The sequence below is a fragment of the Nesoenas mayeri genome (genome assembly GCF_963082525.1).
Source record: "Nesoenas mayeri genome assembly, chromosome: 2".
Classification (NCBI taxonomy): Eukaryota; Metazoa; Chordata; class Aves; order Columbiformes; family Columbidae; genus Nesoenas; species Nesoenas mayeri.
The window spans coordinates 3685820-3707943 of record NC_137543.1 but is presented as its reverse complement, the minus strand read 5'-3'; the positions used below and the strand labels follow the sequence as shown (position 1 = coordinate 3707943).

General features: G+C 43.9%; 1 protein-coding gene across 1 annotated transcript in view; it reads left to right on the top strand.

The window, feature by feature from the left end:
* The window catches only part of ADGRB1 (adhesion G protein-coupled receptor B1), a gene marked incomplete at its 5' end in the record, with an annotated part of 209848 nt that overhangs the window by 124943 nt on the left and 62781 nt on the right, over positions 1–22124 (top strand). The window contains 2 exons of the mRNA XM_080338844.1: positions 17750–17853; positions 19014–19109. Of these exons, the coding sequence (XP_080194970.1) occupies positions 17750–17853; positions 19014–19109 (200 nt within the window). The remainder of the gene's footprint in view (positions 1–17749; positions 17854–19013; positions 19110–22124) is intronic.

The window sequence follows — 22124 nt, the reverse complement described above, 5'->3', positions numbered from 1 at the left end:
ATCCTCTTTCCAACTCCGCCAGCTACTGGTTGTGTTATATTTTCACAACTCCCTTTTTTTTTTCCCAGCCTGGAGTCAACTCATGAGCATCAGAATGAGTCCTTTGGCCATGTTGGGGCCTTGCTACCTCCTGAGTCCCCCCATTAAGCAAAGCCCAGAATTGGTTGATGATGTAAAGTGTCATTCATCCGGGTTCTCATGATACCACCCTCAGTTTCCTGACCAAGTGTCATTCTGAGCAAGCCCAGGCTGCTTCCTTTCCCCAGAGGTGGCATCTCGTCATCGTCGGTGTCTGCGATGGTGACATTTATAGTGCAGTTTTTCATGTGCCTTTGGAGCTCTCAGGACAAGAAGCTCTGTCCGCCTGTGTCATTAATATTATTTATTGCTATAAATCTCCCTTCTGGAGTCTTTGGCCCTGGCAGCTTGAAATATTTGCAACCCTGGTATGGGAACAGTTTCATTGCAATGAAAAAGGACCAGGAAAGGCTTTTGGGGGATGACTGTTGCTGCCCAGGCAGCCGATTCGGACTTGCCAAGGACAGACTTTTCCCTGGCTGGACTCTGAGAGGAAAGCAGTTTTCCTTGATTTCAGTGAAGCTAGGGGCTGAAAATGATGTGTTTTGAATCAGTTTTAGAGGCAGATGTCCCTAAACCATGATGGAGCTGTTCAGATCCAGCTCAAATGCAGGAGTTAAAGTTTGACTCTTTCTCTGGTTCTGATTTCCCTTGGACACTGCTACTTCAAATAGACAGAGCCAGCCTCTTGCACTGATTCAGCATGATTGTTGTTTGACCATCATGAAAGATTAAAACCCTCTTAAATTAAGGAACACAGACAAGCTTTTTGAGTCTGTCTTTTAGTTTAGGTTTTATAACATGCCTAGCTTGTTAGGGCAATAGTATTGACATGCTCTGATGCTACATCTGCATAATAGAAGTGCTAATAAAGAATAAGGGCAAAAGGAAATTGCAGAGCCAAGTGTTCAAACTATACTTTTGCAAACCATGGTCAGGCCGATTAACAGTCTTTTAGTGGTGTTTTTTCAATATTTCTTGCTGGTATTGGCAATTTCTTGGAGATGGGAAGGAAAGAGAGAGCAGGAGCCTCAGGATGTACAGGAGAACATCTCTGGTTGTCTTGTTTGATTTTGGCTCATGTTGTGTCTCTTACCTACCAGCTTATGATTGGTCTTTATAAAGTGGATCAAGCTTTAGAGATGGGTTCTTACAGAACTTATGACTGTAGTAAGACAGTACAAATAAATCTCTCTCCCCCTCCTTATTATCATCATCTGCAGAGATGAGGCTGATCAGAATTGGGCATCTGAGCTCTGCTCTCGTTTCCAGTGTAAGCAGAAGTTGAAAGATGCTAATGGCAACAACTTGTATAGATGCTGAGTTTGTGGTGCCCATGCTGAATTTTTTGAACATCTTGTCTCCACGATGGTGTTTGCTGACAAGCAAATGATTAGTTGGAAGGGCTGTACAACACCTCTGTATTTTTGTGGGATGTACTGTAGCACACCAAACTACAGAGCTGACTTGGAAGCCTGCTGGCAAAGGCGGGTGAGTGTACACAGCGAGCAACCTTGACCCTGTGATATCCCAGGATGTTGCAAGAGGCTTTTTTTCATTGTTACCTCCAGTTTGTGTGAATGCAAAGCAACTTTCCTGATGTGCTTCCTACCCAAACGGACAACAGCTTCTGAGCTCTTCTCTCACCTCACAAAATTTACTTTCCTTTCCTGAAAACATCCCAACTTTGTGTATGCAGTAGAGGAGAAGAAATCCTTTTTATCCTGAGGAAATAAGAAAGCATAGAAAGTAGACTTTCAGCGTACATCTTGGCTGAGTGGGCTGTAGGAAGGGAATCAACATGCAGGTCTGGTTTGTTTTTGCTCTGTCTTCAAGATCTTCCTCTTGAAAAGATTCCCCTATGCTATGGGAGGTCTGTGTACTTCAGGGAGTGTGTGCAGGCGCACAGTGGGTTATTTTAAAGTCCTAAAACTCTGTAAGGCTTCACTTGCACAGGGAGTAGACCCGAGTTTTCCAGCAGCATTTTTTTTCCCCCTGGAAAAATGTTGATGTTGATGAATTAAAGTATTTTGTAAGGGTGTAGCTGTTCTGACAAAATTTTGATGAAAAATTATAAGAGTGTTTCACTTAGATGAGACCAGAGCACTTTATTTAGAGCTGGATGTTTTAACATTTATATTCTACCATTGTTTGTCAGGCGAGATTTGGAGTCTGAATTAAAAAAAAAAAAAAAAAAGCCTTTTGTATACCTTGAGAACATCCATTTCTCACATTTACTGTGGTTTTCAGGTTTTGTTAATAATGGTGCTGCTTCTCTTGCAGTATTAACTCTTTGAATCAAAATCAGGACTTTTCTGTTGAAGAGAAGTTCTCAGTTTTGCCTAGCTTGAAGTCTGAAGGCATCAAACTACTACAGTTTGTACAGAGAGTCTGAAAAAGAGCTTATTCGACTGATGGATCTGAGTGTATTGGCTTAAGCTGCAGGACAGAGCTGTTTCTGTGCCTGTAAGGGAAATTGTGACCTTGTGCTAATCATTTCGTTGTTTTCTGCTTCCGTTTCTCCAGCTGAAACACCCTTGCAGGTGACATCCCAAGCTGTGTGCATCTGTATTTGCACAGTGCCCCAAGCCTGAAGGGTGCTACAGAAAGCACCAAGTGCTGTCATTTCCCTGACAGAGCATTAGAAACCTCTGTTTGCTTGGTTAGCAAGAGCTGTGCCAGGGTGAACATTGCTGAGTGGAAAACATTCGGGCTTTTGAGGTCCAGGTTCTCTGTAAGCCTCCCATGCTTGTGTCATTGGCACCTCTTCCTGCAATCACCCTGTTCTCTCTGGGATGCTGCTGTGCATGGAGTGTCTCTTGGGAGCTGAATGTGCCTCTTGCTGGGGAGCCCTTGAATTCAAAATGTTTCCTAAATTTTTCTGGGGATTTGTGTTCTTACTGCTGGACTCTCCCTAGATATGTAGAGGCCAAAGCGGGAGTGATGAAGAGACACTTCAGCTGGACTCTTGCCTGTCTCAGGAGAGCTTTGTGGTGGGACTGGGGAAGGTTATGGTGTAGGTGCTGCTGGGGATTTCTGGGGTTTGCCCATCTCCTGCTCCACAGCAGGAGCAGCTGCTGTGTTTTCTCAAGGGTGCCTTTCCCTGACATCTGTGGCAAGCCTGTAGGAGCAGGCTGTGATTCTGCAAATCACAAGCTTGTCTTTCCTTCACTCAGCAGGGATGCTCTTTTCACTAAACTCAGTATAGTCCCCCTGAGTTTCAGTTGGCATTGATAGCATAGATAGAGTACAAACCAGCTGGGCAGATGGTTTTCTCCTCTAACTCTCTCTTGTAATATGATTAGGAGGTAGAGCAGATATGTGATGCCCTTAGATGGCCAAATGGACCAACCACAGTCTAACTTCCTCTTAAAAGAATTGCATTATTTTTCAAATGTGGCCTCTTAGCAGAGGAGCCTGAATTGTGATCCTACATCATCACTTTGCTGAAAGTCACCTGCTTTTAAATGTTTGCCAGTATGTCTGTCAGTATGGATCGCAGAGTGGATTTGGGCTAAATCTCATTTGAGTTTGGAGAGGATCTGGGGTCGATGTACGGATGATTTATGCTGGGTTTTTAGAACAAGGGGATTTCTCACAGGGCTTGTGCTGGGCTCCAGGTGCCAGGGAGCAGAGTAACCCCAGGTTCGTTATTTTGCTGGGAGATGTAAATGCAGATTGCCATTGCTATATGCTGTACCCAGTATTTAAGAAGGGATCCCATCAGCAAATAAGTGATTGGTTTTTGAATATATATAGGAAAGGAATCAGAGACAAGAGTAATAGGAAATCCCTTTCAGTTCTGTGCGTCTAGGAGAGGCAACACTTGAATATATTAAAAGAAGACAGGTAGCACACATAGTAATAATAAGAGGGTTTGGCTCAGCATAATAAGCAGTCATCCAGCATCCCGCCTCCTTCGCGGCTGTCTGCGGATTCAGCTGTCTGTCGATCCAGTGGGTAGTTCAGTAGATATTCAGAGCCGACAGCTTTCCTCTGCCGAGTTTCTGCTCTGTGCTCGTGGATTTGCTCAGGTCTTTAGCTCACAATGAAAAAAAAAAAACAGAAAAGTCCAGGCGGTGGGATTGCAGCAGCATGGGTCTGCAGCTCTTTCCCCTGCGAGCCAGCGAGCTCCGCACAGCCCTGGCAGTGACTCTTCTGCAGGCAAATGCTGCATCACCCTCTGTCTCTTCATCGGAAGGGGACGTGGGAGAGGAACATGATCAAGTGCCTGAGAGCTTAAAAACCTTTGTGGGATTCAGTGCTTCAGCGTGAGTAATATTAACCCAAATTCAGCCATCGGTGTAAAGGCAAGAGCAGCACTGGCACTAACCAAGTGACCCTAGGAGGAGACCAGGGCTGAGGTTAGTTTTTTGTCTTCAGTTGAAATTAAAGACACCCCCTGCAAGTTTGACGTACCATGTGTACAGGCATTCCTGATGGGTCTGGTGCTTGTTTTGAGCTGCAGTGCTTAATGGCTTGTTGCCATGAAGGCAGCTTAGCAAGCATGACAGCTGCCCTATTACCCAGCCACAGCTTACTGCTCTGTGAAAGGAGGTGTGGATTTAAGCCAGGACACCAGGGTCTTCCCAGTTCCCACTTTCTCCTTTGTTACAAGCTCAGAAAGCACCTCTCAGACTCAGTGTGTGCAGATTTGAGCCATCGAGGGCCAGAAATGTGAACGAAGTGGGTGAGTGGTACCTCTCCGGGATGCTCTGCTCTGTGTTCAAGGAGAATGACTGGTATGGTACGTGGGTGTCGGAGTCTGTGATTTTGTGTGTGGGAGAGGATGATGTGTCAGAGATGTTTAATGTGGTACCTCCACACTGGTGGTTGGAGGTGGGGTCTGTGAGACAGTTTGACTCTTTTTCTCAAGGAGAAAAGACTGAGGGGAAAGAGTCTTCAAATAGGTAGAAGGTAGCTGTGGAAAGGGAGTAATTGGCTTTCTGCGTCTGGTGAGGATTGGACTCAAATTGCAGTGAGAGAGATTTAATTTAGGCACAAGGGAAAACCTTCTGGCTGCAGGGATAGCCGAGCACCAAGAGCCCAGCCTCCATCAGCAAAGGTTTTCTTGAACAGTCTGGGAATGGTTGAGATGGTTTTGGGGCAGGGAAATGAATGAGCTGAGCTTGTCAGGTCTTTTCCCACCATCTTACTTATAATTGTGTAAACCAGATCACTTTTTCAGACACTTCTTGATATGTAGAAGAGAAAAATGTAGCAGAGATGTGACATGTTGCTGGGAGGTAGAGGAGTAGAATGGAGGCAGATGGGGAAGATCTGGTGGGTTAGGGCATGTATTTGGAAAAATCACAGGGTTTGTCCATAAACTGAGAGACCACTTCACCTGCTTTCTGTATCCTGATGTAGCTCCTGATCCGCTGTCATTTTGTATTTTATCATGTGTTATTTGGACCACTGCATCACCTGGGAGTCTTAGCTGTGGAGCACTACTTCAATCTGCTCAGATCTGAGTGAGCCACAAAGCCACCCCAACCCAACATAGGAGAAACACAGATGAAATTTCCAGCTGAAATACAAGGATGCTTGGATCTGGGTGGGTGTGGGGGCACATGTAAACAGCACGAGGGCATTAGTCATCACGATCCGCAGTAAGTCGTGGCACATCTGCCGTTGTCAGGCTTGTTTTGTAGGCATTGCACCAAGGAGGGCTTTACAGAGGAGGTTTAAAACAAGAGCATTAGATAGTTTTCTAAGTTTTTTGGTTTTCTTTTTTTTTTCCTCTTTTCTGGGGAGCTTCTCCCAAGGCAGAGGATGGCGTGGGAGACATCACAAAGGTGCTTGTTTGAAAATGGTAACAAGTGGGTGATGGAGGCTGAGTTTCATGGGCTCATCAGGGGTGGGAGTCAGTGCATTAGTGCAAATTGAGATTGTCTTCATTTTCAAAGCACTTCAAGGACTAAGAATGTTGTGTTTGAAGAGTTAGTTGAACTATTCAGCGTTGCTTGTCTTTCTTATACCGTTCTGAGCCCATCTCCATAGTATTTTGGTGTGGAAAATCCCTTTTTAGGTAATTTTGGCAAGCTGCTACACCACTGGGTGCTGTTGTGCACTGCCTAAAGGCTTAGGTTGTCCTTGAATTCCCATGCAGTAAGACGTGGAAATTAAGTCGTTATTTTTTGTTACAACAAATATCTAGTTATTTAAACCAAAATTACCTCAGTTTCTGAAAAGCTTATGCCTTTCATGCTCTTCCTATCTATGAACAGCTGAATGGACAAATCTACTGGCCAGATTTTGGCAGTAATGTCAATCTTTAAGCAAAAATGGACAACATGCATGGAAAACAAATGCCAGACTTGTAATGATGAACATTTGATCTTGAAAATACCCTTAAAACGACAGGGCTGTCTAAGCAGGAAACTGGGATTATGTTGTGTGTGATAATGGTCAGTCACAACAGTCTGCAGCTCGAGTGCTCACTACCTACCTGCCCTACTAACCACAAGGATATACAGAAGATATTCAATATATATTCTGTGAAAAAAAAAAAAAAAAAAAAATTACTCTGCTATTTTCCCACAAGCAAGACAACATTTTCATTTTTCATGACAAATTGTTCTTTTTGCTCTTCTACATGTGGCAACCACATTAGCCATTCCCCAGTTGGGAAATATCCTACTACTGGGGCCCGTTTTGGTCTTTTTTATAACCATGTGGTACAGTTGTAAATCCAGGGGCTGTTACAGTTTTACTTCCCAGTCACTCAGCTGTGAATGAGATGGGCGTCAGGGCCAGAAGCTGATTCCTTGAGATTCTGTGTTGAGGGAATTAGCACCAGTAACTTCCCAGTAACTAGCTGTGTATTGCACTGGGTGGGCGGAAACATGCTGGATCCTACGGGCTCTTCAGATTACAATGGGAATAAAGCTGTTGTTATCATCATAACAGTGTACAGACAATCTGTTAAATGGCTGAAATCCCTTTATCTCCATTTTGGAAGAGAACTCTTGCCAGTGAGCCTCTGAAAGCCTCAGGGAACTGATAATGAACTGGAGACATCTTTTCCTTCAAGGTTGTTGGTTTAACCTTAGTTTGGGTCAGAAGCCATTGCCAGTGCATGCATCTTCAGTGGTAGAACAGTAAGAAATGGGAACCTTTGCCTGGGTCCTGCGGGAGAGGAATCACATCTGCAAAGGGAGTGAATGAAGAGAGGTTTTAAGAGGTGTTTTAGGGGTGGCTTGTGTAGTCTTTGCACAAGTGTTCACACAATAGAATCACAGAATAGTTTGGATTGGAAGAGACCTTCAAAGGTCATCTAGTTCAACCCCGTTGCCATGAGCAGGGACATCTTCACCCAGCTCAGGTTGCTCAGAACCCCGTCCAGTGTGGCGTGGGATGTCTCCAGGGATGGGGCATCCACCACTTCTCTGGGCAACCTGGTTCTGTGTTTCACCACGCTCATTGTAAAAAAAATTCTTCATGTCTGGCCTGAATCTCCGCCCTTCTAGTTTAAAACCATCACCCCTTGTCCTGTTGTAACACACCCTTCTAAAAAATCCCCATCCTTCTTATACGCTCCTTTTAAGTACTGAAAGGCCACAATAAGGTCTCCTTGGAGCCTTCTCCAGGCTGAACACCCCAACTCTCTCAGCTTGTCCTCCAAGCAGAGCTGTTCCATCCCTCTGATCATCTTGGTAACGTCCTCTGGCCCCTCTCTGATGGATCCATGTCTTTCCTGTACTGAGGGCCCCAGAACTGGACAAGGTGTTTATGGCTTGTGCTTTGAATGAAGCTTTTCTGAAAGGATGGACTTCAGTGGGCAAGGGTGCTAGAAAGAGAAAGAAAAAACAGTCATTTGCTCTCCATGGTGGTAGGCAGCAGGGTGATATGAGCATCTTTAGCAGAATTCTTCCTCCAGATTCCATGGCTTCAGGTGTTCCCCTGTTCTTCAGTTGTGTCTCTCCCAAGGGCAGGATGTGTGGGCACAGAGGAGGCAAGTGTTGTCCCATGCTGTGGTGAGAGCTGCCGGTCTGGCATCACTCATCAGCATGACATTGATAAAGTAAAACAAACAGCGGGCTGTTTTGGAATGATTTGGTGAAATGCTGTCGCCTGGCATGGAACCAAAACACTGCTTAAATCAGGATAAACACAGTCTGGATTCCACCCTTATTTTCCATTCCCAGTCTGCCATGGAGTTATTTTATTTTCACTGTGTGTAAATCTCAACACATTTCCCTGCAAGGTGATCATCACTGCTGCTGCAAAGTTACTGGAGATGACAGCACACTTGTGAAACCAGGGAAAAATGGATAATGCAAGGGCCAGCTTGTAAATCACTTAGAAACTTTGAACTGATTATCCTTTGTGTAGTGCAGAGAAGGGACAATCCCAGGCAAAACAGAGTGGTAAAGAAGGCTTTTAATGTAGTTAGAGCATATGTGTATACTGTAAAATAATGTTAGTTATAGTAATAGTAGTAATAGTAATAGCAATAGCAATAGCAATAGTAATAGAAATAGCAATAGTAATAGTAATAATAATGATAATAATTTATATGGAAAAGGATATAGCAGTGTCCTACAACTGCCCCTATGGTTTAACTGTCATAATATTTCCTGGCTGTGTCTTAACTTGTCCCAACTAGCAATGTCCAATGTGGTCCAGGGGATGTCATGGTCTATGGATGTTCCACTAGGTAGTACAGACGAGAGCCCTCTGTTTTGAATGGTGAGTTTTTATGAATATTATCTATACCACATCACTTCATCTCAGGGGAATAGAGTTGGTCCTGGACCATTTCATTTTCTAGGATGAGCATAGTGAGATTGAGTTTTTCTGCTTACTGTAGTGCCTTTGAGAGTGGTACTGCACAATCTGATTAAAGTTCAATTCTGCCTCTGTTGCCTCAGAAGGAAAGAGTGCATACCCATAGAGGTATATGCCATTTTGATTATTACCAGCTTTACTGTGGAAAACAGTTCTATTTTCTCTTCAGGGTGCTTTAAAGGGAAAGACTGGAACAGGGCAAGTCTTACCATATGCATGAAAAGTGAAGACTTAAAAAGCAGACACTCCATCTGGCCAGCTCACAAATAGTTAAGGCAAAAGCTCTCTCCTCTCTCTCCTCTATACCTCCCCACGTTAATATTGCACAGCAGAGAATGAGATGCTGGTGCTTGATTGTCCTGATGTAGCCCTAGGAACCCCCTAAGGCATTTACACATATCAAAAATCTAAGCTGAATTAAGCTTTGGAAGAGAGATGGAGAGCAGCATTATTCTCTTCCATTTCCAGGGGGGTTAAAATAGGCCCCCGAGAATTAAGGCCAGTGTTTGCAATCTAAAGCAGATCAGTTGAGAGGACTTTGAAAAGCTTGGCTTAAATGATGGAGCCACGTGTACACAGTTGACCTGTGGGCAAGCTGGGAATAGACCCCCCCGCCTCTCCTCATATGCGGTCCCCTTGCTTGGTATGCTGGTTCCCAAACCACAGCTTATAAAGGGATGCAAAGTGGCTCACAACTATTCATCAGAGCCCTTTTAAATAGCCATTTTAGTAGCCTGGCCAGGCAAAGTACAATGGGGAAGGGGTGGGAAATAAAGCACAGTGTATTTTAAAGAATGACATCGAGCTGTTTAGTGAAAATCATAGACTCATAAAACCATAGAATCATTTTGGTTGGAAAAGACCTTTAAGATCATCAAGTCCAACTGTTAACCCTACACTGTCAAGTCCACCACTAAAATATGTCCCTAAGAACCTCATCTATATGTCTTTTAAACACCTCCAGGGATGGTGACACAACCATGTTTGGTAACAGCTGACTGGGCAGGAGAAAAGTGGTCCGCAGAGTTAATATGAGCCTGATCCACCCCTCTTTGATATCAGGACTGGAAACTGAGACACTGGGAGAGGAGTCTGGTAGTTCAATGAGTGGCAGCAAGCTGACTGTGACGTTGACGACTGGCAGGTAGATAATGTGTACTGTTAACTCCTGTAATTCCCCACCAGCCTGACGGAAATCATCCTGACAGTTCATATTAACGAAAGGCTGCATGACCACTCTTCTGCTCTGAGAGCTTCATCAAGGCTGTTTACTAAACGCAGATTGCCATGTTGTATCTTGAGAGCAGACTCAATATTGAATGAAGAGTTAGCAATTGTTAATAAATAGTAGCACATTAAGATGTCTCTCAGGGTGATTTTTGTGTACTGTAATTACATGGAATTGCCTGTTAGACTGGCCAAATTGCATAAAAAGGGCCCTCAGCACCACAAATGTGTTCCCGATAATGGGTGACTATTAGCTTTGACATGAGAAGCCTGTAGCTATGATACAAAGGAAGCAAAATGAGGTAGTAACCCTCTGGACCTGCCTTGCAATGACATGGGCTGGGAAGGATGTTGTGTTGTTCCAGAAAGAAGTTGTGAAGAGATTATTTGTTAATGATGCGACTAAATGATCTTCATGTGGGGATCTCAAAGTCCTCCTCAGAGGTTAAATGATGGAGAAGGCTCTGGGGAGACCTTATTGGGGCCTTTCAACAAGTGTAACAAGAAAGATGAAGAAAGACTTTTAAACAGGTTTTGTTTGAGATAAAGTTCAATTTCTCCACAGTACCTTGTATGGGGACATAATTTGGATTTGTACTGAAAACAGTGTTGATAACAGAGGGATGTTTTAGTTACTGCTGAGCAGCACTTGCACAAAGTCAAGACCTTTTCTGCTCCTTAGACTGCCCCACCAGTGAGGAGGCTTGGGGTGCAGAAAAAGCTGGGAGGGGACACAGATAGGACAACTGTCCCAAAATAGCCAAAGGGACATTACCTGCCATATGACGTTATCATCAAAAACAAAATTGGAGGGTTGGAGGTTGTTGGCTACCATTGCTTTGGGACTGACTGGGCATTGGTTGGTTGGTGGTGAGCATTTGCTTTCTTTTGCATCATTTTTTTTTTTTTTTTTCCTAATTATTTAACTATCTTTATCTCTACCCACAAACTTTTGTACTGTTACACTTCTGATTATATCCCCCCAAGTCCTTCTGCAGGGGGAGTCAGTGAGCAGCTGTGTGGTGCTTACCTACTGACCAGGGTCCAGTCCACAACACCAGGGCCTGTAATGTCAGGACAAGAAGCAATGGTTTTAAACTGAAAGACAGTAAATTTAAATTGCATATAAGGAAGAAGTTTCTTACAGCGAGGGTGGGGAGACACAGGACCAGGTTGCCCAGAGAAGTTGTGGCTACCCCATCGTTGGAAGTATTCTAAGTCAGGTTGGACAAGGCTTTGAGCAACTTGATCTACTGAAAGCTGTCCCAGCCCATGGCAACGGGGGTTGGACTAGGTGATCTTTCAAGTCTCTTCCAACCCAAACTACTCTATGATTCTATGAAAAAATGGCTTGATGTCTCTTCCCTACTGTTCTGCTTTGAGTTGAATTAACTCTGTAGTTCCTTTGATAGTGCTGACCAACCAGAAAAGCTCATTTCAGCTGTGGCCCAATGGTACCTTTACTACATCTCTGCTACTGCCCATTTTTTGGGGGTCCACCCAAAAGAGCTTTTGTCATGCTCATCCTCTTTCTTTGTCTTGCAATTTCTGCAAGAAATATTTCTTCTGAGAGGGGAAAACTGAGTCTTCCCTTGAGCAGCTCCATCTGTATTTGTAGTTTTACCATGGGTCTCAGCAACTGCCATGCCCTGGCATGAACAGACAGCTGGAAATCAGTGATACTTTCATTGGGCACTGCATAATGGTCAGGAGAGTGATGGAATATGAACAGGATCTTCTTATTCCTTGGGTCTGCTCCCTGTGATACCTTGCCTTGCATCTGCTTCTTCTGCAGGCAAGTGCAAGGATTTGTTCTTCTTGGTTCTGCAAAGTCATTGGGGGTGGACACAGACATCAGCTACACCTTTGTCAGCTGAGGTATGTTAAGAGCCTGGTTCTCACCTGGGTGAAGGTGTCATAGCATCACTCATTACCAAAGTCCCTAAAAGATACTGTGTATTGCTGTGGATTGTTGCCCTATGGGGTGGCTGCTGTCCTTTTGTCAACTGGTTGCGCTGGGGTAGAGTATACAGCTGGTGCTGTATCATACCACCACTGTATATATGTGTATATACAAAGGGTCTGAGCCTGAATGAGAAACGCAGAATCTAACAGAACAGGGATTAAAACAAAACAACACAACATGAAAAACCAGGATTTTTTGGCAGATGACAAGAGCACATTCACCCCTTTGCTATTCAACCCTCTTCAGTTGTTTTCTTACAGCACTGACATACAACCCCTTGTTTAGAAAGCTGTTCATTTTTGTGAGTACTGGTAAAAGCATTATTTTCCAGCAATTTTAACAACCAGCTTTCTGCTTTGACAAGAGTTGTCCAAACTGCAACAAAATCAATACAATGTGGCTTAAAAAGCTTCTCAAGAATTGTGAAAAGCCTTTAGGCCAGTGGCACACTGAAGGGTTCCTGAGCAATTCTCAGAGTAAATCACATCTACCTGGTCCAGTTCTTTGTCAGAAGAGTAGAGTGAGTCTCATTGTTTTGAGCTGATGACCTATGAGCGAAGAGGTAGAGGGAATTGGACATGCTTGGTCTTGCAAAATTGAATGTATGGGGCAATCTAATCAGAACCTACAGGCATGGAAGTGGCAATTACAAAAATTATAAAAGCAATCTCCTTTCACTTGTGTTTTCACAGTAACTTGAGAGGTTCATATGTGCACTTAGGAAAACCCCTGTCACCAGGAGAGTGACATGGCCCTGGACAGGTCCCCAGAGGAATGAGGACTCTCCATCTTTGAGAATTCCCAAGGTTCCTCTAGACAAACCATGGCCAACCTCACCTGATGTTAGTGATAGCCTTGCTCCAAGCAGTAAATTGGATTAGAAAGCTCTAGATGTCCCTTGTAACTAGTACTCTTGAAATTTTCTGACTTAAGGAGTCTTTAATTTCAAATGTGTAGGAAATCAGGCTCAAGGCAACCATTCTGAATAGCAAACACATTTCTAAAAACAAACAAAGCCCAGAACCCCAAATTCCAAACTTGTACATCTGTGTTTGATTTGGGAGAAAAATAGATGTTCAATTTTTCAGTGACTTCGTTAGTATGATTTTATAAAGACTTTGTACAGCCCTTCTCAGTATCAAGGATGGAAAAAGCAGAAAGAACAGTTTGCTTGTAAGGACTCAGGCAAACTCCATAGCATTAAGAAATAGCATTTTTGACTTTGTTCTAATTGGAGCCTATTTGACCCTGGAGCCAGAGCAGGGTAATGGAACAAGCACGACTCAAATGAAATCGCTTCTCACAGTGTTGTGAAGAAAGTAAGAGAAGGAAAGAGAGGTATGCAGAAAATGTATAGAGAGGAGAGCCAGAGAGATGCATTAAGAGCAAGAATAAAAGGCAGAATATATCATGGAAAATGGCCAAAGGAAGGGATGGAAGAAGACAAAGAAAAAAAAAAAAAGAGAGAGAGAGAAAGGAAAAGAAGGAAATAGAAGAAGGAAGCAAAGTGAAATTGGAAAGAAAAAGAGTAGCGTCCTTGTGCCCTGCTAGGCAGAGTGATGAAGTGGTAGGACAGCAAGCAGCCTCGGGCAGTAGCACTCGTTATTTCCATCGCAGCTGATGTCATTGATTGCTTCTCTCCTCCCTTGTCATGCTTGGTGACAGAATTGCAGGACTTGCGACATATAACATCCTGCTCTGTTCTAGGCCAGGGTTTTCTCTCCAGCTCCAGCCAGACATGGCTTCATCTGTGTTTCAGGGTGTTTCTGGATGGCACCCACCAACAGACATGAGGAGGTGGTGAGGGACAGGCCATCTGGGATCATCTCCAGCCCAAGCAGGTGTAGATCCTGTTGCTAGCCTGCCTTTTGCAGACAACCAGTTTGCTCCTCAGCTGTGGTGCGCGGAAACTCCCATAGGACTGATTTCTCTCTTACCTTTAGAATGCTTTGCTCTTTTTCTCTTGATATTACTGTTGCGTTTAAACCAACCTCATTTTCCCCACTCATTCTCCTCCAAGGAAATTTCTCTTGCAAAGCTCAGATCATACCGCAGCCAACCACCTTCTGTCATGGGGTTTAATTAGTCAGAGGAAATAAAATAAATGATGCTTCGTTTGCCAAAGAGAAGAAGTGGGGGATGGGGAAAGGAAGATGAGAACAGAGAAACCTTAATAATGAATAAAGAAGGGAGAATCCTAAGCTATTACATGGGCCTAAGCCTTTAGATCTTATTAATCCCAAATTAGCAAGCTCCTGCTTTTATTGCAGACAGTGTTTTTTATAGTTATTCACCCCCATGATGCCAACAAAAACTCCACCAGTCTCTGTAGGAAGAAGAGATAAGGTTTGTGGCATCTCCTAAGGAAGAGTCTTTCCAGTGAGCATGGGGTTTATGAAAGTCTGGCTGAAGGATAAAGAAGGAGGTGCAGATCAGGGTCTGTTTTTGTGGGAAGGACTGCAGATAGACACCAGCTGTTACCCACCCATCTGGCTACTACTTGGCCGGTTGTCATTTGTGCAATGCTTTGCCAATGTGCAAACATCTGACCTAGGAATGGTCTAGTACATGCAGACTCTTACTTAGCTGATGGAGGATCTAGGAGAGGATTACGGGTGATGTGGGTTGAGGATAGCAAAGGAAGTGAAATAACATGAGGTTGTTGGGGATGGAGGGACGTCAGAGAACATGTGGGAGAGAGAGGATTTAGGGTTACTGTGTTGGACACATAGGGTTATAGTCTGCTCATGTCTTCAAATTCTAATGCCATTTCTTCAGTTTCTCTTGGATGGTTTAGGAGTGAGCTATATGTCGGGCTGTTTTTTGCTTTAATGGAGCTCCTCCCCCACTTTTATCCAGCTACCCATGAAAAGTCACTGAAATGAGACCTACTTAAATCAAATGTCACAATCGATGCTCATCCCAGGCCACCATTTGTGCCATGTGAACTCATATTGCCCTGAGGGGAGTAGCAGGGAGATAAAAAGGATTGGGAGTGAACTTGGAGGGGGTGAGTGAGGAGCAATTCACATCTGAGGAGCTCACACTTCATGGTGCTTTTATCAGGAACATGCACCTCTGAGGTGGGGCAGGGCTGTTGCCCACCTGGGTTCTGCAAGGGCAGAAACAAAACACAAGTGGCAAAGGAAGAAACTGTGGCTTCATACTGGAGATTGCATCTCTCTTTCATATCCTATTCCAGTCTTAACTAAATCAGAGGCTTCTGTTCCCAGAAGAAAGTCCCTTCCACATTTCAGTTTTTAAGGTGTAGGATACGATATTTCAACACTCGAGGTGTCTGGAGTATGTCTAATTTCAATTTTGTTTGATGGAAGACAAATCAAAATGTTGATATTTTCATTGAAATTTCTTCCTGATTACCTAGTTCCCCAAAAAAACGCTTCTAACCTTCCACAAATATTTGGCAGGAGTAAATGCTCAGGATGGGAATAGAGGCACATGAGTTGATGGTTAAAATTGCAGTGATCCAAGTGTTTGTAGAAGTTTAGAGGAAGAATCCACATGTGAGCTATAACACTTTTTACGAGCATTTTTGAAAACTCTAGGTGAGTGAGATGCAGATCCTTGCTGGATGCATTGGTGAGGCTCTGTGCCACATTGTTCCTGCAACTTCTGCACAATTGCTGGCAGTTAAAAGGACTAAGATATGGAATCCAGTTCCATAACTTCAGGAAGTTGAACCAGGCTCAGCATCCAGACCCTTTGTACATATTTGTGGTGTAGTTTTGAAGGGTCCCAAGCCTCCTGCTTCACTGAGCAAATTCAAGGAAAGCGTACAGACATGCTGGGGTAGTGATGTGTCGGAGCCAATGTGGTCAGTAGGGAGGGGACATTGCAGAGAGGTAGCACCACACTGCAGTGCAGTTTGGCTTCCAGTCTGTAGCTGATTTGCATCCAGTAAAGATCCCTCAATCAACCTGTACTCCTTTGGGTATATATGCCAGTTGGGCATTCAAGCCATTGAATGTGTCACTAAATTTTTGTCTCAGATCCCTTGAGCTCTTGTGCCAGCCCTCCCAATAGCTCCTGTGGGGTTCACTGCAGTGGTATGGAGAAAGTTTTCTTCCTCTTTAATTCACCCCAATGAGATTTAAAATATGTGAGGTGCCCTTGGTCAAAATATGCAAGTAAAGAGGATCTTCCCCAGCTCCTGAGACTGCAGGGACAATTCATCTCAGATCCCAATATATCAGGGTTGTGTGTCTCTTCTTTGTGGTGGGCTCTGTGGAGTAAACCTGTACTGACGGTGGACCTGGAGTCAATGGACATATGCTTGCTTTGCCCATGTGTTGAGCTGGCCAGACTCCATATAAGCATAGCACTGAGCCTTGCCTGATATATTTTGCTTTGCAGCAGGCTCGGTAGCCTGGAACAGAGCTGCAGCAGCCTCAGCTTCATGGTGTTCTGCTGACTGAAGGTTCAGGTTGAGCAGCCTCATGCCTGCCAACAAAACAGTGTAGACAAGTCCTTAGAGGATTGCCTGTTCCATTCCCAAACTCATGTATAATTGTGTTTTGTTTTGTTTTGTTTTGTTTTGTTTTGTTTTTCTCCTGTGCTAAGCCCTTGCTATGTCAGAAACCATCTAATCTCCATGACTATAGCAATAGGTGTTGGTACTGTGCCAATCTAACAACAACTTTAATTGTGCTCCCACACCTCTGCATACTGCCTAATCACCCTAAACAGAGGGTTCTTGTGTGTATACTGCATGGTGGGTCTCTGCTTCTCTGCCTTCACACCAGCAGAAATCACTGATGTGGAGAGGAGAATCATGATGGATAAAAAGCCTGCGCCAGGGAAAACCAAGTGGAATCAAGATCCTCACTCTAAGCTGAGAACAAGAGTAGTTTAGTAGAACTAGTCTGGCTGATGTTGGCTAGTTACCCGCTTAATCCTAGTGATGCAGAGAACTAGATTAGGAAAGGTTAGAGCACGTCTGTTTTTCTTGATGTTGCAAGAGCTGATGATCAGCAGATCTTTTGTATTTAGACAGGAAAGTAGAACCACTCCACACCAGCATTTCCAGCAAGGACCCCTGCATAGGAAGAAATACCTTGTGCAGTAGTGTAAGAATAGTGAAGTGATGGATTATATGACTGGATGATGGGTCCTTGGGGAGTTTATACATCTTGTTTTTCATTTGCTTGCTTCATCTCCTCCTTTTCCAGATGGATGTTAGTAGCTGGCAGAAGATTTTCACCTTCTTTTCATCCTCCCACCTTCATCACCGTCATTCCCAGAAGAGCTCATTTGTAAATTGTTCTAGTGTAGGCACTGCCTTTTGCTGTTGCCTCATTAATTATCCTCAAAGTATTGCACTGGATATGAAGGACCTGATACTTCTCTTGCAACCCACACCTTTTACACACCTGCCTCACCATGGATATCAGAGTTGTCACCCAGATTTAACACTGGTGTGTGCGGGGCCAGAATCAGGTCCAAAAAAAGGCTGGGTCAAACATAAATAGATCCTGATCTTCATCTTCTCTCCTCTTTATTTGTATGTGCAGTGCGATGTGAAGGTCAGGTGAGTTGACACATAGAAAATTAAGAGGGGAGCTCTTGACATGAAATTGAGCTGGTAGCATTTGCTGAGCATCTTTTATTTTTTTTTTTTTTCCTTTCTTTTTAATTTTTTTTAATGTCTTACTTTCTCTCTTTCAGAACATGGAAAAGGTGCTGGTCCCCTCTGTCACATTAATTGTAGGCTGTGGAGTATCTTCGCTGACACTTTTGCTGTTGATTATCATTTATGTCTCTGTTTGGAGGTATGACTTTCATTCTCTTCTTGTTGGGGAAAGTAACTGTCTCTTGATCTTCATGGATTCTGGAGGTTTTGCTCTCCTGCTTTGGGTGTCTGGTGCCTGAGGAACAACCGTTTGCTAACGAGCGGGTCCTGCAAAAAGTCATCATGGTGACTTAGTTGGCATTATTCTTTCCTTTTAGTGCCAGAGAAATTAGTACAGTGAAATTAGTGCCATGACCCCATGGAGTCGCATTGTTCCATTTTCAAAAGCCGTGTACTGGTTTAGATGCTTTTGTATACCCCAGGAAACCTTGTTTTGTGGAGAGGTGGACCTGCACTGCCTTCTGGCAGGCAGACTGCTTCAAGGTATTCTGGCTTGGGTCCTTGATGACATCAAAACACCCATGACCTGCTATGAAAACACCTGGCCTGAAGAACTGACAGCACTTTTCAGGAGCTTAAGGATGATAAACTGCATGGTCTAAATAACTCTCCAACCTCTTAGCTATGTTTTACCTTTTGCTTCAGATGCATATTGGAATACTCAGTACCACCCATTGCAGAGAGCTCCTGTACACCTATAAGCAGGTCAGGTGCAACATTAAATTGTATTATTTATAGCAGCTGAAGTGGTTTCGTAGCAAAGTTTTATTGAATAGAGGCCCACATTGGCTCATACTCCTGCTAGAAACGTTTTGATGTATTGTATAAGCTGGAGGACCCGAGGTGTGCAAGGGATTATCTCCCCATACTGCATTGAACGAGGTCTGAATTTATACTACTAGACCCATGCCTTTCCTAAACCCACAGCAAACATGCTTCATGACTCTAAGCTAAGTAAAACAAAGAAAACCAAAACCAGGTAAATGACTGTGAAACTGAAATGGAGTGGCTACAGATAATATACTGTCTGGAAATTATTGATTACCCTTTTGGGAGAAGGGATCGCTCTGAGGATGCTATTTTGGCAAGTGATTCTTCTTAGTAGGAAGGAAAGGGTAAATTCAGTTCAGAGTTGTGAACTGAGATAACTTTTTCTACCCTTTGATAGAGGAAAGAAACAAGAGAGTAAAAAACGGGCAAAACTGCAGCTTTTTTGTTGATACTGTGACAGTGCATAGTGGCTAGTTGATTATGGCAAGTGCTCTGAGCTGAAGACTGATCATAACAACATTTATCTAGAACTCAGGTTTTTCCGTGCCTGGGGTATCATTGGATGTGCTCAAGTCCCTGTCCTCTCCTGCTTTTCCTCAGGCTGGGCAGCACTGGGCAGCGCTGGTAGGTGACTTACTGGTGTCACTGGTGTCAGGATCAAGTGGAAAGTTAGGACAGAGCAAGTGTTCGAGCCTCACCCTGTCTTTCCTATCAGAAACAAGTTCAGGATCTGAAACCCAAGTTTAGACATGAGGTTGAATCAGTTTGGAGCATGCCAGAGTCATTTGGAATAACATGATGTATTTTCTTCCAGGAGTGTGCCCCTCAATATTTACTGTTATTGAGGACAGTGAAGTTAATTTCCTGCCCCGTTTAAAATACGCTCTTTTTAATTTCTTATTCCAGCCTTTGCATTATGCCTATGCTCAAAATTATCAGCATGAGTATGGAGACATGTTTATGGGAGGCTTGAATGGGCATTTCTGAGCTAGCCAAGGATGGACATGTATTTCCAAGTGATCCTGAGACCAGCTATATCTTGATTAAAGGGCTCTCTATCCTAAGTCTCTTTGTGTAAATATTTGTAAAGCATGATCAAGTGATCTCTAGAATTTCTCTTTGGTGCGCTGAGTTTGTTTCATTTTTTCTCTGTAGATCATGTTTTCATGTTTTCTGAACTTCACAGCATTCCCATGGCCGAGCCCTGAGCACTCTGTGTGTCCTTTTTATTTTAGGCATAACTGCTGGACATGAATGTGCTGTCCTATTAATGGTCTCAGGAATATCATAGTCAAGTCAACATTGTCTCCTGGCTCCCACTTTGTTTTGCCCTAGACATTATATAGCCCAATAGACAACAGCTGGAGCAATGCTAAGAAGTGGGATAAGCAGTATTACTCCAGCTGCTGTTGATAAAATACAGGAGCCATATCAAAGCAGTTCTTTTTCACCATGCAGAGGAGAAAATCCTCATGCCTTAGCTGCCTGGTCTTCTGTGGAGAGCACTCACCAGAGCTCAGCTGTTTCAGAGAGCTTTGGCTGGGAAATTTCCCATTCAGACCTCTGGACAAAGGCATCTGGAGCATGCACACATAGGATCAGCTTGAGTATGAAACACTTCTGATGAATAGGCTCACTGAGGCTGACAGTCTGGAAGCTTTCCCAGAATTTTGCCCAGCTAGGATTTGTTTATACATGGGAAGCAGAAAGAAAGGGCAGAGGAGAAAGAGGGAAAGGAACAAGGTAAAGAAAAAAGGGGCAGAGTAAAAAGGAGGTGATCACAGCTTTGGGCTGCATATCGGAGAGGAAATTAATTTACCTTCCGCTTCCCATTCAAAAGCCCCAAATGATGGTCACTCCTTAGTGGCACCTACTCAGCCATCAGCATGAATGGCATGAGCTTTTTGATGCAAGCAATCGCTTCAGACGCAGCCAACTTGGCACAGTCTCATTGAAAACTGGACGTTGTTTCTGTTTGACGGCTGTTGGTGGCCTGTTGGTGGACTCACTCCAGTTCCCAGTAGACAGATGGCTGTGAAAATTCTGCTGCAGATGGTGCATCTCTGGCCTTATTAGCAGCTTCAACAGAGAGGTCAGTGACACAGTGGACCATAAAAGTGGAGTGACCTTATTACATCTTGGCAGTGGCTGTCCCGGGTCACAGCTGGAGACATGGTCTGTGTGTGGGCCACGTGGTCCACCACCCATGTGGAAAAAGAGGGGAAACTGAAAGAAAAATAACTTCCCTACTGAAAACTGACATGAAGATGAAAAACTAGGGAGAAAAGGAACCATTCAAGGGTCAGAACAGGTGAAATGACTTAGTACTCTGTTTCTCTAAGCTTTGGTTTGTACCACTCTTTTCAAGCAGCTCCTTGACACGGTGGTATTTCTGGAGTGCCCCCAATGTGTTTTCCATCCCTGAACTCATTGCAATTCGACAGCCTCTGGAGTCAGTGACCTTTCCATAGCATGGAGATCAATTCTTGCTATTGAATAGCTCTTCCACCAGTCCATCAGCATGTGGGGCACGGCAGACCTTTTTCACTGGCGTCGGCTGGGTGAATGCAATATTGTTGAAAGATATGAGTGTGAGCTTTTCTCGCTCCCTGCCCATCGAAGCCTGAGGCTTGATTTAGTGCTTGTCGATGAGCTCTCAAGGGGCTTTTAACACTTACTTTAAACCCAGGAGCTCTGTTTTCACTAGAAATGCTGATGCACTCCGTGGCCCTGGTGGGAGGTAACAGGGATGAGTAAGTGACTGTGTGGAGAAGGATGTGTGTGTGCACAGTGAGAAAGCAAGAGTGACTCAGTGTTTGCAGAGAGGAAAGGAGCATAATGGGGACAGAGAGACAGACTGTGGGGTTTTCCCACCTTTTCCATCTGTCCCAGTTTGCACAGGGCTTCCCCACATCCTGGAGGGTCCAGGCCAGAGCAGAAGTTCCCTAAATTTGCAGTGAGCTTTCCCCTTCTTCGGTGACTGAGTACAGCATATTTTGATAAGTAATCAGAGTCCATGTATCAGCTGAAGTGTAGCACCCTGGAGTAGCTCTGCCTTTGCTGGAGCTCTCTCCTCTGGCAAAATCCCTCAAGTTCTGTGCTTTTTTTTCCTCTTTAGTTTGAGTTCTTGACTTCTTTGGCCAGAGGATCTGGATGGGAATGGTGATTTCTTTCTGTGAAGCATCCTGTGTTGTGGAAGAGGAAATGGAAAGAAAAAAAAAAGCAAGCATGGCAGAAGAGTGTCTTAGTATAACATGGAAACTTAGATTGAGCTGAACCATAACAAGGAAATGTTTGGAAGCCAGGTCAGACTACCAAGGATGACTATGGAAACATTGCATGATTAAATTAGGAAGGTCAGACTTCAGCTGGATCTGAAACTGGTAGGGGATGTGAAAGGCATCAAGAAGGGTTTCTGTAGGTATGTCAGCATGTCGCAGCAAGACCAGCGGATATTTAGGGAGCTGGGTAATATGATGTAAAAGGAGGGAAAGAGAATAAGGCGTGATTCAATTGGAAGAGTCAAAATATTTTCAGAGTTATACAGGGAAAGACCTAGAGGCACCAGATGCAGCAGAAGAAAATCCAGCTGGATGTAAGGGAAAATAATCCTTGACCATGAGAATGGTTAAGTGCCGT